Source organism: Podarcis muralis, chromosome 10, assembly GCF_964188315.1.
Source record: "Podarcis muralis chromosome 10, rPodMur119.hap1.1, whole genome shotgun sequence".
Taxonomy (NCBI): Eukaryota; Metazoa; Chordata; class Lepidosauria; order Squamata; family Lacertidae; genus Podarcis; species Podarcis muralis.
Window position 1 is genome coordinate 28103268 of NC_135664.1, and position 16657 is coordinate 28119924.

Sequence of the window (16657 nt, forward strand, 5' to 3'; positions counted from 1 at the left end):
CTAGACTGAGAGGCAGTGACTAACTCAAGATCACCCAGTGAGCTTCCTGGCCAAATGGGAATTTGAACCTGGGTCCTATTCCAACACACCACTTCTTCTTCTTCTTCTTCTTCTTCTTCTTCTTCTTCTTCTTCTTCTTCTTCTTTGGCGATCCCTCGTAGCCAAGTAAGATTGTCTTCCGTAAACACGGTTTTAACAATGAGTCCGTAAGTGACTGTGGAGGCCAATTCTGGATCCACACGTCCTTCCACAGTGGGGACATTGGTTTCCGGGTGGGAGTTGATCACGGTGTGGATTTGCCAAGCGTGCCTTCCTCCTAGCATGTTTCTCCCTTGCGACCTGAGTTTGAGTGTCTTCAAAGCCTTTGGTAAAGGCTGTTCTCCAGTTGGAGTGCTCGCAGGCCAGTATTTCCCAATTGTTGGTATTTATACTACATTTTTTTAAAAAATTGCCTTGAGACAGTTTTTAAAACTCTTTTGTTGACCGCCAGCACGACACTTTCCATTTTTAAGTTTGGAATAGAGTAGTTGCTTTGGAAGACGATAATGAGGTATCCGCACAACATGTCCAGTCCAACGAAGTTGATGTTGAAGAATCATCGCTTCGACACTGGTGATCTTTGCTTCTTCCAGTACACTAGCATTAGTCTGCCTGTCTTCCAAGTGATGTGTAAAATTTTTCAGAGACACCGTTGATGGAATCTTTTGAGGAATTGGAGATGGTGTTTATAAGTGGTCCATGTTTCACAAGCATACAGTAAGGTTGGTAGTACAATAGCTTTGTAAACAAGCATTTTGGTTTCCTGGTCCTCAAACACTCTGCATTTCAATCGGGAGAAAGCTGCACTCGCAGAGCTCAGGCAATGCTGGATTCCGACACACTCACCGCTACACCACACTGCCTCTCATTAGGTTGATCTGGTTGGTCAGTTGCCTTTTTCCAAATGGGCTTCTGCATCCCGATCCTCCCAAGCACTTAAACTGCCTCAGATGTAGACCCAAATCCTGCTGTAACAATCCTTGTTTCTCAGCTGTCTCCTGATGCTTGCACATTTTGTTTTGATCTGCCTGCTTTTCAAATTGGCTGCCTGCTAAAATTAGCATGCATAATTGAACTATGCATTTATTACCCATCTTTTGAGAGCTAAGTTTAATAAACACTCAGCAACTGATCAGCATATGGCTGGAGCCTATCCTTGCTGAAGTATGTGTCTTTTACTTTTCATCTGTACTCTGAAACCCCACAGCACTACATGAGCTTGAATTTCTGCCATGATGTCCCTGCTGAAAATGATGCATTGGTGCTCCACTTTAACACTTCTTCGCTTGGCATCTATGTGTGGGCATCAGGATGCTGGAAATTCCACAGATTTTATTGGTTCTTGGAAGGGTTTTTAAAAAACACAGACATCAGGATCACTGTAATACCAACACACACACCCTTCGCCTACAGAATATTTAATATTTTATCTGCAGAAACTTTTAATCACCACTGAATTTTTATCCCTTGGAAATTGTAGCTCTCATTAGTGTTTGGTAAGTGGAAACTTGTTCAAGCTGTAGAAAAATAGAATTTACATTTTACAGGGAGCCCACTGCTTGGAAGCTTATTAAAATGCAAAGACTTTGATTTTGCTGCATAGATGATTAGCTTTGTTTAGTTTTTCAGCTAAATTTTATTTTGGAGTGCATTTGGACGAGAGGCACACAAATGGCTGATTGGGTTTGCCAGCACTCATCCTTCCGTGCTGAGCACCAAAATATCAAAATCTTGTTTGTGTGTGTGGTGTGTGTGTTCCACTTCCTTTGCTTAGTGTATGAGGGAAAATCATTAATTTAATTAAAGTGCAAAGAAAAATGAAAGAGCGCTTTGAGCCTGGCTGCCTCCACTATTACATGACCCTAAGCAATGGTTATTGAGCAGCAGGCTCACCGTTAGAATAAAATTCTTTGACCTTACATCACACTAATTCTTCCAAAGCCACCATGAATTACCTAAAAGTCTAGCAGTAATCAGAGAGTCTAATAATCCTGAGATTTTATTGGGGTCTGCAAAAGCAAACAAACAGAAACTTCATTATATTGAAGAGGACTCCCAGAAATTACCCACAGCAGCCACAAAGAAGATATTGGGGCTATTCCAGGTGACCATAGAATGTCTTAGATCTTCCCTTCCAAGGGCAGAGTGAAAGGTCTGAGAAGGGAAGATCTGATCTTGGTGTGCCCTCCCTACCACTGCTGTCAAGGAGCATGATAGGAGTGGATCAACAGTAAACAGTGTTCTAAAGGATCCATAGTCTTCCCATTCACCTGACACCCCCCTGAGGCATGGAGAAAGCTGGCGTATTTCATTTCCCTCCCTATGGAAGCAAATGAAAGGGGAAACATGTATAAAAAACCTAGAACAAATTTGGGGAGGACACACAGGGGAGAAGTTGAGGATGGAGAAATTGTGCAAGCAGAAGTCCTTGCAGGAAGAAGACAACTTCATAGTCTACAACCCTATAAGATTCATGTAGGCTCCTGCAATCTGCTGCATTCAGCATGTTGGGGGACAAGTGGAACAGGCCTTATATGGACAAAGGACTATTCTGGTAAGACAATTCATATGGATCCAACTTCACACACACACACACACACACACACACACACACACACACACACACCACTGTTTTTGGAACAGAAATGGCCCCATACACATATTGTATGGATGTCAAGCACATCTGGTGAGGCACTAATGGGAAGGACCACAGAGGAAGACATGAAGGCCCCATAAATCAAATTGGGTCGCACATTTCTTCAGACAGTTAGCATCGCAACATAGACACATTTCTTTCTGTATCGTTGCACCTGCTTTACATTCAAAATAGCATCCTTATAAGCCTTACATAGGGACTTTGATCCACCATTAAGAAACAACAACATCAGTGTCCAAACTGGAGGTTAGAGAAAATGTGCTTATAAATCTCTACCCGGCCTCTGTGTTTCACAGTCGCCCATTCATGTGTTGATTTTGCAGTTCCATAGAAAAACACATAGAATGACCTATTAATGGGCTGTGTGGTTCATGTCTCATCCTTAAGATCATCTCCAGGTTTAAGGGGCCTCTTGCAATACAAAGTAAAAAGTAATAAGCAAGAGTTGTACAAGATTATGATTCTAGCTGGAATGGCAGTTATTACTTTGGGATGGAAAGAAAAGGCCAAATGGAATATGGAAAAATGGAATGATTATGTTTTTGAATACGTACAATCAGAAATATTTGCACAGATAGTGGCAGAGGATAGATGGGGAAACAAATGCCAAAGAATCACAAATACATGGGCATTTTACAGGGACTGGATAGAAAGAGGGGAAGCCAACCCTAACATACAAGCTCGAATGAACAGACTGTGTACATGGATAAAGATATGAAGAAGGAAGGACTGACTGGGGGGCGGGGGCGGGGAGGGTTGGAGTGGGGAGGGAGGGGGGGGAGGTAAACCGGATGGTATTTTGAATGGATTTTGTTATGTAAGCCCTTTTTCAGAAACCATATACAGTGGTGCCTCGCAAGACGAAATTAATTTGTTCCGCGGGTTTTGTCGTCTTGCGATTTTTTTCATCTTGCGAAGCACGGTGTCGGGAAAGTTTTGGAAAAGCTTCAAAAATCACCAAAGTCTTTAAAAACCTCAAAAAAGGCTATCACACAGCATTCTATGAGTTGCTCCTCGAAGTCAAGTCGCAACTGTATTAATGGTGTTAAGAAAAAGGAAACAAACTTGCAAGATGTTTCCGTCTTGCGAAGCAAGCCCATAGGGAAAATCGTCTTGCGAAGCAGCTCAAAAAACCCTTTCGTCTAGCGAGTTTTTTTGTCTTGCGAGGCATTCGTCTTGCGAGGTACCACTGTATATTAATGCTATGTAGGTATGCATTGTAGTATGAATGAATCGTGTTTTGTATTCTTTGTTTATATATTATATATATAAATGTTACGTTACTAAGCAAATTTAATAAAACAGAAAAAAGGGGGGAAAGGGGGGGCCTCTTGCCATGGGGCCCTCTGGAAAACCCTCTCATGTTGGCAGGATCCTTCTTTCTTCCTCTTTTTACTTTCTCCTGGTTGTAGTGTGTGGGATCAATGCATAGCTGTCAACGTTTCCCGTTTTTTAAGGGAAATTCCCTTATTTCGAATAGGATTTTCCCTTAAAAAAAGGAAAAAGTTGACAGCTATGGATCAATGGTAATTTTTAGAGATCCCTCCTGCCAACACACACTAACCACAACAACACACTGGCTGTGCAAATGTGTTACGTAACTTTTTAAAAGAAATTGCTATCATACCCGGTTTTCCCAGTGAGGACTACAAATGACTTCACAGCTTGCATACTACTAGGCTGATGCAGTAGGAGATACCACTTCTCCTTTTTATGGGGAAATCCCTGGGATCCACAGAACAACAACCTGTTCTGTTCATATTCCAAGATAACCCTCATCTGTAGCTAGCTTTGTGCTAGAGAACCATATAGGAAAGACATCCCTTTTCAGAAAGCTTCTAAACACACACAGACTCAGGGGGCCTGTTCTGTTCCTCTGAACAGAGAAGAGGGCAGCAAATGAAAGGTCACTTATCAGATTTCTGCAGGCAGCCTCCTCACTTGGCTCTGCTTCATGAGGAGGTTTCTTGGCATCTGAATAGCTTCTCTGCTGCCGACATTCAACCTCCATTTCTTCCCACTTGTCCTTTTAATTTTTACCCCTCTTGAGGTCTCGTTGGAACCTGACTTGTCTCCCTGTAATTGTTTGATTTCAGTGTCCTCTATGACAAAACAGCTACTGCTTAAAACACACTGGAATGGCTCTAATGAGTAAATTGGCACTCTTCAACCCAATGTGTAGAGCTAACTGATGCAGATGATCCTTTTCTTTTTCCCCCCAATGCCATTCTGGCCTAAAAATTTACAGAGGCTCTTTCGGAAGCTGAGAGCCGGCACTGGAGGACTCTGCAGCCTTCCAGATATCATTGGACTCCAGTGGGTTTGTTGGCTTATGTTCTTAACTCCCATCCTTCCCAGCCAGCCTGGCCAATGTCCCAGTCCAGTCTAGACTAGCAGAGGGTGGGCTGAAAAGGGGGGGGGGATTAAATAAATGTCCACCCTCACTGCAGGATTTCCCAGATTTTTCAAAAGGGGCTTGTGCAGGTCCAAAGGCTAAAGAACTACAGTGGTACCTTGGTTCTCAAACACCTTGGTTCTTGATGCTTTTGTTCTCAAACTCCAAAAACCTGGAAGTAAGTGTTCCGGTTTTCAAATGTTTTTCAGAAGCCAAACATCCGATGCGGCTGTCGGCTATTGTTTCTGGAGCACCTGCACCAATCAGAAGCTGTGCCTTGATTTTTGAACATTTCGGAACTCAAATGGACTTCTGGAATGGATTAAGTTTGGCGCTTTTGTTTTTGCTCTTTATTTTTCATTTTTGTTTTTGAGGCTTTTTCAATTAATTTGTTTTTGTGACTGTGTGGAACCCAGTTCAGCTACTGATTGACTGATTGATTGATTGATTGATTGATTGTGTGACTGTGGAAGTGTATAAAAGCCCCCCATCCAAACAATGACTATCATCAGTGCAGGTAAGAATAAGAATTAATTTTTATTTTTATCATCTACAATATTGTCTTATTTATTTTATAGTACAGTACATTGATTATGGCTTTCATTTTATGGATCAATGGTCTCGTTAGATAGTAAAATTCATGTTAATTGCTGTTTTAGGGGTTGTTTTTAAAAGTCTGGAAAGGATTAATCCATTTTGCATGACTTTCTATGGGAAAGCGCACCTTGGTTTTGGAACACTTTGGTTTTGGAATGGACTTCTGGAACGGATTAAGTTTGAGAACCAAGGTACCACTGTAACTTTGATTTTGTGATACACAGGAAAGGGCTGCCTTGATTGCTAGTAGCAGCTACCCATGATTGGGGCAGCAGCACATCTGAAAAGCAAAACAAAAAGATTCTATCTATTCTCAATAAAGCTTTGTTGTCATCTAATCTCTCCGCAAACTTTATATCAAACAAATCAGGGTCATTCATCCCCGAACGAATCACCTGGAAATGACCATAGTCAATCTTTTGGCTTAGCAAGAATGCCTGATAATTCCAGGCCCCTGATCTGAGGATTTGTACATTTTATTTGACAAATGGGCCCACGACTCTTGTCAATCAGATCCAGCCCTTTCCCTTGTTAGAGTGAGAACTGCTCTTGGGGAAAAGGTGCAGATGCAAATTTGGATTTGAATCTACATAGTAATGAGCATGCCACCAACAAGAGCGAGAGGTATTACATGCAATCCCCATTCAGGCTGCCGCGTATGTCCCATCCATCTTACATGGCAATCTGCATCTCCATCAACTCTCTCCTTGGGCCGTTCATCACTCACCGCAACTTTGTTGTGCTCAAGCCCAGCTGATCTGGGGCTCTTTGTGTTAGGGCTGTATGGCAGGGTTAAATTCAGCAGCATACCTGACAGTAGACTATGGCATTTCAGCAGAAATGTATATCAGGTAGATTGTGTGTGACACTGGAGTTAATTGCAATTATTGTTTTGCACTGATATGCACCAGTGTGTGTTTATTGCCTTGTATTGTATTTGCATACTGAAGAAGTCATTTATCTCTCCAATTCATAACCCCTGCAATCAATCACCTGGAGTCACTGTTTGGAATTATTCATGAAAGAGTTATCTTTGTTGTTGGAACTAGGCATGCTAGTAACATCCATTAACTTGATGAGTTTGTAGTTGTTGGAGTGGGGGTGGGTGGAATCAATATGAAGGTGGATCCCTAGGGCATAATTTCAGAAATCACTAATCCATATTCAGTCCATGCATAAATTCCTCTTAATCAAAAAGGAATTCTTAAGTTATTGCAACAGTTCTCATTTATGACTGCACACCGTGTAATAACTTGAATCAACAAACCTATATGCATTAATTATTTTAAAGGGGATCTGTTTAAACCACAATCCATCACAGATTTTGGCCTGCGTAAATCAATGGAAGCCTAGCTATGTTGAATTAGATCTACCATACAATCTTCTCAAACATAAGCCCCATTAAGCTCAATGGGACTTAATCTCAGGTGCATCCATAACTGTCTCATTTATCTCAACCAGGATAAAACACAGAGATAGAGATATGGGCTGCAATTCATGATGACTGATGGAGGTGGGGTTTTATTCATCCTTTGCGCTTGGCTGCGATGTGCATATTTATGAATATGTAGCCTTTGTAAATCATACGAGAAATGTAATTTTTTAAAAAAATGTTTTGGTGGAGCCATTTCTGAAACACCTTAGCAAAACCAACTCATTTGAGCCAAATTGCCTATTGCATTAGGGCAGTTGGGGGCGCATGACATTCATGTGCGCGCACACTAAGATTTTGTTGAATATTGACATATGCTGAAAGCTTTGTCAAACCGCACCAACTAGGTACACATTGTGGAAAAACTCATCTCTGCAATCACCACACAAGAGAGGCAGTTCAGCTGAGCATTTACCTAAAAAAGAAGGAACAACCATTGTGACTTGCTTGTCTGTTTGGTACCTAATTCAGGTTGCAATCCTATAGCCACTTTCTGGCAAACAAGTCCCAATGGGCTTTTTGTGAAGACAAGTTCAGGAGTGTGCTACTAAGTCTAACATCTTCCTCAATCCATGTTAAGACTGGAATGGACCAAACTCTATGTTAAATGAAACACATAGTTTGGTGGTGTGTGTGTTTAGCTGTTGTATGTAGGTGGGCTGATAACTATTGGGTCCATTGCACATGTGGAGACTTAATCCTTCCACTCTTGAGCTGCCATCCTGGTGAACACTCTCCCCAAAGCTGCAGTTTTCTTCCGGTGGAAGTTGCCATTGACACCATCTAGCATGGAAAGGAGAACTGGTGCCAATGATTGGATTCCCTAGGGCATAATTTCAGAAATCACTAATACATACCCAAGTGAATTAAGACTTGGGTAGCAGGAGCAATTTTTATCAGGACCATGGAACAGAGAGATCAACCCCTTTCTGCACACCTAGGGACAGGGGAGAAATTAGATGGAGTTTTTATTCCAAGACAGACCTACCTAATTGAAGCAGTGTGTGCATCAAAACACAGCTATCCTTTGAAATGCACATCTCTGAATTTTGCCACGCAGTTCTCCAGCCAAGCGATGTGTGCAAAAAGACACATACTGGAACAATGAAGGATGAGGGTGACTCTACATACATGATGACCTTATATATAAGGATGCATGTTGTTTCCAGTGTCAAGTGTTTTGGCATAGGGTTGCCAAGTGCTTTGGGCATTTTTGTAAATTACTTAGTGGTATATTCAAGTGGTATATAAATGTTGTGAAATAAATAGTGTGTGTGTGTATGCATGCACAAAGTGGCCCATTGATTGATTGATTGATTGATTGATTGATTGATTCTTCTTTTTAATTTAATTGGGATAATAAAGAGTATCCTAACCTGGATCTGCAGAGTGAAAACAATATGTTAAATAAATTTTGTTCAGTGCTGATGCCCCTTGGAGACTAGGAGCCAAACTTCACCCCTTCAAAAGCGGTAAGACATAAAGCTGTTCTAGACGATAAAAGATGCCAGTGACTGTCATTACTGCTTGATCACATCCACTTTGCCAGATAGTGCAGCTCAGAACTCAAGGGCTTTTTATCTTCTCTGTCATCTAGAATAGTTCCTGTAATTGCAAATCACTTCCAATAATTGCAAATCACTTCCAATAATCTTTGATTCTGTGTTTCCATACTTACCATAAAGGGCCAACTATTTTAAATGTATTTTCTTATTTATGTGACATTTTATGAAAATTGAAACATGGCCAAGTATTGTAAAATATTCTATTATTTTGTTTTATCTTGTCCCTGTTTCGTGAAAAGTGATTTCTTAGTGTGTTGCAATCAACCAGAAGCTTATATTCTGCACATGTCACTGAAATAAATCAGTTGGTGCGAAATTTACCATAGCATACCAGTATATCGGTGAAAAAGCCACAGTTACGTAACACAACAGTTGGCCTCTGCTTCAGTGAGAGAGGTAGAGTGCAATATACTGCAAAAAAAGTCATCTTATGAATACGGTTAGCCCATATTAGTGCCCAGTGCTATTTTTCTAGAAAAAAAGGTGCCAGAACTCACCATGAACACTTCCCTCATTCTCTTAGAATGTCAATGGCGCCCATCTGAGATGTGCCAGAATTGAGGTTTGGCAAGTTCTGGCTTTAAAAAAGTTCTGTTAGTGCCCCCTATTGATCAAACTGTTGGACAGGATGCTAAATGTTAGGCTCTTACTGACACATGTGGTGGAGGGAGGAAGTATTTGTCCAAATAAAAGCAACTACTACACAAAATGTATCTCAATGTCCAGAGCTGGTGCTCCTCAATCTTTTCGTGGGAGAGAATATTAACTTTCAGCTCAAACTTCTTCTGTGTTCTCTGCTACTAGAAACCAAGGTCAAACTAATGAGTGACTGGGAGAACTTAGCAGAGGCAGAATTAGGGAAGCACAACCGGTTTGGTCGCACTGGGCATGGAGACTTGGGGATGAGACAACTATTGTTTCAAATGGAGAGTGAGAGGTGGGTGGTGCCAAATGTTGGCACTGCATGGTGTAATGAGCGCTGTGAGGGTTTGCAAGAGTCAGGAGGCCCTGGCTGTGCTGACCTTAAATGAATGAGAAGCAGGCCAGCAAGCATGGTCAGGTGACGAGATGCACTATGGCTGGGAGCAAGCCCAGGAGGACTACAAAAGGCTTGCATTTCGCCCTTGGACTTTGCCACAGCCATGAGGTCTTCTGCTGAGCTGCAGCCTGTTCCTGTGATCATGCATCGTGACCTCACCCAGCTGGACTTTTCAACTGCCTTGACTGGTACGTTTCTGGATCTCCTCTCATCTCTGACCCTGGTTGGACTTGTTGCTGCTTCCCAACTGTGGACCTGCCACTTGGACTGCCTCTTCTACCCACCCCCCTTCGCCCGTTGGATCTTGCATCGGCTACTCGGACTGCCTCTACTCCCAGTGCGACTGCCTGTACCCTGGCCCTAGCGTTCCTGCCCAGGCCCCTTGCCAATCATGCCCCGGATCATGACACATGGCACGCCACTGAAATTTGAGGCGCCAAAGACTGCCGCTGAACTTAGTGGGTGTGTCTCTGACAAATTGGGTACCACAAAGTGTGGCAAAGAGCACCTGCCGGAAAATTAAATAATGAAACAAAATTGCCACTGGGTTTAAAGCACAAAGATTATTTTGTAACTGATTGGCAGAGTTTTATTAGGTAAAGGTAAAGGGACCCCCTGACCATTAGGTCCAGTCGTGACCGACTCTGGGGTTGCGGCGCTCATCTCGCTTTATTGGCCGAGGGAGCCAGCGTACAGCTTCCAGGTCATGTGGCCAGCATGACTAAGCGGCTTCTGGCGAACCAGAGCAGTGCACGGAAATGCTGTTTACCTTCCGGCCGGAGCGGTACCTACCGTATTTTTTGCTCTATAAGACTCGCTTTTTCCCTCCTAAAAAGTAAGGGAAAATGTGTGTGCATCTTATGGAGTGAATGCAGGCTGCGCAGCTATCACAGAAGCCAGAACAGCAAGAGGGATTGCTGCTTTCACTGCGCAGCGATCCTTCTTACTGTTCTGGCTTCTGCGATTCAGAATATTTTTTTTCTTGTTTTCCTCCTCCAAAAACTAGGTGCGTCTTGTGGTCTGGTGCGTCTTATAGAGCGAAAAATACGGTATTTATCTACTTGCACTTGACGTGTTTTCGAACTGCTAGGTTGGCAGGAGCAGGGACCGAGCAATGGGAGCTCACCCCGTCGTGGGGATTCGAACCACCGACCTTCTGATTGGCAAGTCCTAGGTTCTGTGGTTTAACCCACAGCGCCACCCACGTATCTGGCTAAAAATTACATATCTGGCTAAAAATGAAAATAGAGGGCTCCCCACACATTAGAAGTCCGCTTGCAAATCTCATTGTAAATGCAAGGACCCAAGGCCAGCAATTGATGCAAGGGTAGGCACAGGGGCAAGGCCTGTGGTACAGCCCCACTCGTCTTTATGTTCATGGCTGCCCTCCAGCTGAGTAGCACATGAGAGAGATGGCTGGAAGTAAAAACCAACCAGGCTGGTTATGAGGCTGCAAGCACCGAACATCCTTCTGCGCTTGTCTCTAATCCTGGCTGCACCGGCTCACTATTGATTTATTCTGTCATTATTCCGTTTGTTTATGCAATTTACATGCTGCCCTATAACAGAATTTCCCTGGGTAGCTTAGAAGATAAACAGGAGGGGGATCACCATAACACACACACACAAATGCAGCAAATACAAGCAACCATGAAAAGTATATTCCTTTTAAATCAGAGAGCAAGAGAATATCTTGAAGAGTAGTTTGCTTTAGCAACAGCACACATACATCACATTTAGGGGTATGTTGGTATATAGGTCGACTGACTATATAAAGACGTAACCTGCCAGGGAATGTTAAGCAGGAAATCAAGTTGGTGGTGGCAAAACCTCCTTTCACACAGCCATGACGCTTCAGCCAGATCCACACCACACACAGAGAGCACATTCAACACACATTTAAAGCACATGGCTCTCCCCAAAGAATCCTGGGAACCAGTTTGCTAATTGTAGTTCTGTGAGGGAGAACCTACTGTTCTTGGGATTCTTGGGTGGGGCGAGTCTTGTATTTTAAATGCATGGTGTGAAATTGACCTTCAGTTGAGGCCGCTCTCACCTTCCACATTTTGATATAGCAACTTAAAAGTATTTCTCCTTTCCTTGACCACTCACTTAGTCCCACAATATAAAATATTATTTATTTATTATTTATTTTATTTTACACTTAGATCCTCTAGTATACCCAAGAAGTGTGGAGAAATCTACTACAGTGGTACCTCAGGTTACAGATACTTCAGGTTACAGACACTTCAGGTTACAGACTCCGCTAACCCAGAAATAGTACCTCGGGTTAAGAACTCTGCTTCAGGATGAGAACAGAAACCGCGTGGCGGCGGTGTGGCGGCAGCAGGAGGCCCCATTAGCTAAAGTGGTACCTCAGGTTAAGAACAGTTTCATATTAAGAACGGACCTCCAGAACGAATTAAGTTCTTAACTGGAGGTACCACTGTACACTATTTTTTGTTCCAGAGATGGAGTGGCAGTCTTTGTTGATGTTGGTATGACAGGCACCATTTTGAATCCAGTTGGTGGACCAGAACATGGCTTTGGATTGACTTCACCTGATTTTAAGTTTGATGTTTCTAAAAAATTCCCATGTAGTGCCAAGCACTCACCAGTAACAAACTACAAAGCATAAAACCAATAATAAAACAGCATGAAAGCAAGAAATCCAGTAAGAGCTAAAACTGTAGCGGCAAAGTAGACTAATTTGGGAAGGCTTAGGAAAAAAGAAAAGAAAACATGATAATGTTGGGATTTACTTCACTTGGACTGGATCTACATTGATCTGTAAAAATGTTATTAAATATAACATTATGTAACTCTCAATGCAGTTTCCCATTCTCAAAGGCTCGCTGCTCTACAGCGCCCTCTGGTATCACATTTTAATAACACATTTTTAACATTACAGTGGTACCTTGGGTCTCGAACTTAATCAATTCCGGGAGTATGTTCGATTCCTGAAACTGTTTGAAAACCATGGCGCGACTTGGCTGCAGGAGCTTCCTGCACTCAAGCGGAAGACGCAGAAGATGCGTCAGACATTTGACTTCCGAAAAACGTTCTCAAACTGGAACACTCACTTCTGGGTTTGCAGTGTTCGGGAGCCAATTTGTTTGACAACTAAGCCATTCAAGAACCAAGGAACCACTCAATGTTTAGAAGCCCACTGGTGATAGTGCATGGTATGCATTAAACACAACTTTTAGTTTCTTAGGCCCAGAGCTCTCAGAACCTGACTCAACCTGGGAAGAAACTATGCCTTAAGGTAGGGCCACACACACACACACACACACACACACACACACACACACACACCTTTTCCTCTTGTGGGGGAAGAAAAGAGATGCGACCTGACAAAATGGCAGGTGATCTTGGGCTGTTATCTATTCAGTGCCTACTACTGAAATGTATTAGGTCCAAGGGAAATAAAACTCTGGATTTTAAAACATTTTTTACACCCAGTCCTTGGGCAGTTTATTAAAATTCACTTTTATTCTCTTCAGATGTAAAGACCCCCATCACACTCTGTCACTGAATAATCCTGAAACCCAAATTACTTCTGAGAAATGATGGTGTCATTTCCAAAGCTTTATATATGACCCCTTCCAGAGGTTGTTTATTATAGCATCAAGAAAAATCTTATATTCTGGCATCACAAGATAAGAAAATAAAAACCGATGAGCAAATAACCCTTCGAGTTGTTCATTATTTCTTTGTGACTAGATAAAAAAAAAAATGTACCCCTTAGCAGAACAGAAAATCTGGTATTCACATAAATCAAAGCTGGCCATATCAAAGCACTCTTAACTCATCCGCAAATGGCCAGATATTATTAACTGAAAGTCTGCAATGTAGATGCTGAAATCCTGCTTTGTATTTGTTGAATTCCAGCAATTCAGTGTGCTTTCTCTAGAGTTGTGCCTCAGGAATCCTCTGCCTATTCCATTTACCGTATATTATGGCAGCAATTTTAAGTTTGCAAAAAGGCACTCCATGCTTTCCAGTGGTGAATAAATAGAGTTTTTATGGACTCTCAAGAAGGCACTAAGCTACTTTTGAAGCAGGTAGTTGATTTCCATGCTAACCTTATTAAAAGGGATGAACAGACTTCAATCCTACAGGATTTGCATTATTTTCTATTACTACCTCGAGATCCACCAACTGGAATCACATACAAAAAAGAGTGCTCCTGGAACATGGAGCACCAAAATCAGTCTTTTTCACTCAAAAAAATCCACTCATCAAGATTTCTGCAGTTCAACACCCAAATATTAAAGCAAAGGGCAGCCTTTTTGTTGCTTCTGTTTGAGTTTTCTCCTAACACAGAGAATTCACTGGGTCTTCAACTGTTAATACACATGGAAAGAAGAAGAATTGTTCTAGCTGCTATAATTAAGAACTACCTTAAAGTTAGCTGGAAACCGCAGTCTTTGAGAGAAAAAGGTTGAAAATGCCCCTCTTCGTTGACAGGGTTATGATATCACAGTTTATCATCCGTAGCTACTGTTGATCAGTTTGAAGATTTAAGGGGCATCTTCTGGAAAATCATGAGAGCAACATTCATGACTCCCATTTATCTGTTGAGTATTAAATTAATGTAAATAAGGGACTGAAACAGACATCTGACAGTTAGGAAAAATCCCCATTGGGAGTCAGAAAGTCTTGCTAATCATTCAAAGACCCACCATATTGAACTACCTTCAGCCTGCCCTGATCGAAGGGACCAAATGTGATGATAGAAACATGTGCCAAGAAATGTCTGAGCAAGGAGCATCTCATCGCTCCTCCTAGCCACATGCCATGCCCTTGGTACCTATATCCCACTTTCTCCCCTAAGTGTAGCACTGAGCCCCTCTGATTTCACATCTCATTTATTCATCTCATTCATTTCCATACTGTGGGGTGTGTTGCATGCGCTGTATGCCATTTGCGTGTTTCCCTGTTAGAATGTGTGCTAACCAACAGCAACTTTATTATTTATATGCCTCTCATCTGACCGGGTTGCTCCAGCCACCTTGGATGGCTCCTGACAAACTATTCAAAGCACAGTTGCAAAATCTTCCCTGAACAGAGCTGCCTTCAGATGTCTTCTAAAAGTCAAATAGTTGTTTATTTCCTTGACATCTGATAGGAGGGTGTTCCACAGGGTGGGCGCCACTACTGAGAAGGCCCTCTGCCTAGTTCGCTGTAACCTCACTTCTCGCAGTGAGGGAACCACCAGAAGGCCCTCGGAGCTGGACCTCAGTGTAGTGGAATACATAGTGTTGATCTTCTTATCACAATGTTTGCCAACGATTCTCTCCCTTGGCAAAGGCAACTACAAGGCAGCTGAGAAACATCACTGAAATGTTGCAGAAATCCACCAGGCGATGGTTTTCTTGGGTTCATCCCATCTAGCAGGAAGAAAAAAGTGTCTCAAGTTTACACCTTTTAAGTTTATTCCATCAGCAAAGCAATGTGTTAAGTGTCACCAACCTTTGTGTGTGCTAAAACTGAAAAACAAATAATCCCATTTGATTGGGCGCTGGGTTCCTACCATGATGGCTCTCTCCTCCTCAGCATAAAAGTGACTAGTTTTTACCATGCTGCTGTCTTCATTTGGCCTGGGAAAGCTCTGTCTTTTCCCGAACGTTTCAGATTTACATGTTAAAAAGGTAAAGGACCCCTGACAATTAAGTCCAGTTGTGAATGACTCTGGGGTTGCAGCGCTCATCTTGCTTTACTGACCGAGGGAGCCAATGTTTGTATGCAGACGGTTATTCTGGATCATGTGGCCAGCATGACTAAGCTGCTTCTGGCGAAACCACAGCAGCGCATGGAAATGCCGTTTTCCTTCCTGCCAGAGCAGTACCTATTTATCTACTTGCACTGGTGTGCTTTCAAACTGCTAGGCTGGCAGGAGCTGGGACCATACAATGGGAGCTCACCCCGTCATGGGAATTTGAACCACCAACCTTCTGATCAGCAATCCCACGGCTCAGTGGTGTACACCACAGCGTCACCCGCGCTTCAGATTTACATGTCAGTGAAACTTACTTTAGGATGTGTATCAAGCTTATTGGTTGGTTAGACAACACTGGTCATTATATTTTATTTTTTAATACAGCACAGCATTTCAGCCATTCACTTTGAATCTTTAGTAAACATTTAAAATTAGAATATGTAATAAATAAATAAATAAATAGTCCTGCCCAATGCTACTTAATTTCTAGGAGGAAAGCTGAAGATGCTGACCTGTCTTCTTCTTCTTCTTCTTCTTCTTCTTCTTCTTCTTCTTCTTCTTCTTCTTCTTCTTCTCCTCCTCCTCCTCCTCCTCCTCCTCCTCCTCCTCCTCCTCCTCCTCCTCCACCTTCCTCATTGTAATTTCGTTGTCCCCGAGAGGGGGCAATGACAATAAAGATATTATTATTATTATTATTATTATTATTATTATTATTATTATTATTATTATTATTGAATTTATATACTGCCCTATACCCAGAGGTCTCAGAGTGGTCACAGAATAAAATCAAAATAAGGTAAAGCTAAAGGTACCCCTGCCCGTACGGGCCAGTCTTGACAGACTCTAGGGTTGTGCGCCCATCTCACTCAAGAGGCCGGGGGCCAGCGCTGTCCGCAGACACTTCCGGGTCACGTGGCCAGCATGACAAGCTGCATCTGGCGAGCCAGTGCAGCACACGGAAACGCCGTTTACCTTCCCGCTAGTAAGCGGTCCCTATTTATCTACTTATACCTGGGGGTGCTTTCGAACTGCTAGGTTGGCAGGCGCTGGGACCGAACAACAGGAGCGCACCCCGCTGCGGGGATTCGAACTGCCGACCTTTCGATCGGCAAGCCCTAGGCGCTGAGGCTTTTACCCACAGCGCCACCCGCGTCCCTAAAATCAAAATATAATACCACAAAATACATTATCAAAATAAAAACAGCAACC

The 16657-nt window shown here is 42.5% G+C and overlaps 1 protein-coding gene across 1 annotated transcript in view; it reads left to right on the forward strand.

Annotated features, from left to right (window-relative positions):
* Positions 1–5492, forward strand: part of TMEM117 (transmembrane protein 117) — a 223069-nt gene extending 217577 nt beyond the window's left edge. Inside the window, exon 8 of the mRNA XM_077934668.1 lies at positions 5300–5492. Coding sequence (XP_077790794.1) covers positions 5300–5463 — 164 coding nt within the window. The 3' untranslated portion in view covers positions 5464–5492. The remainder of the gene's footprint in view (positions 1–5299) is intronic.
* Positions 5493–16657: the final 11165 nt, after the last annotated feature.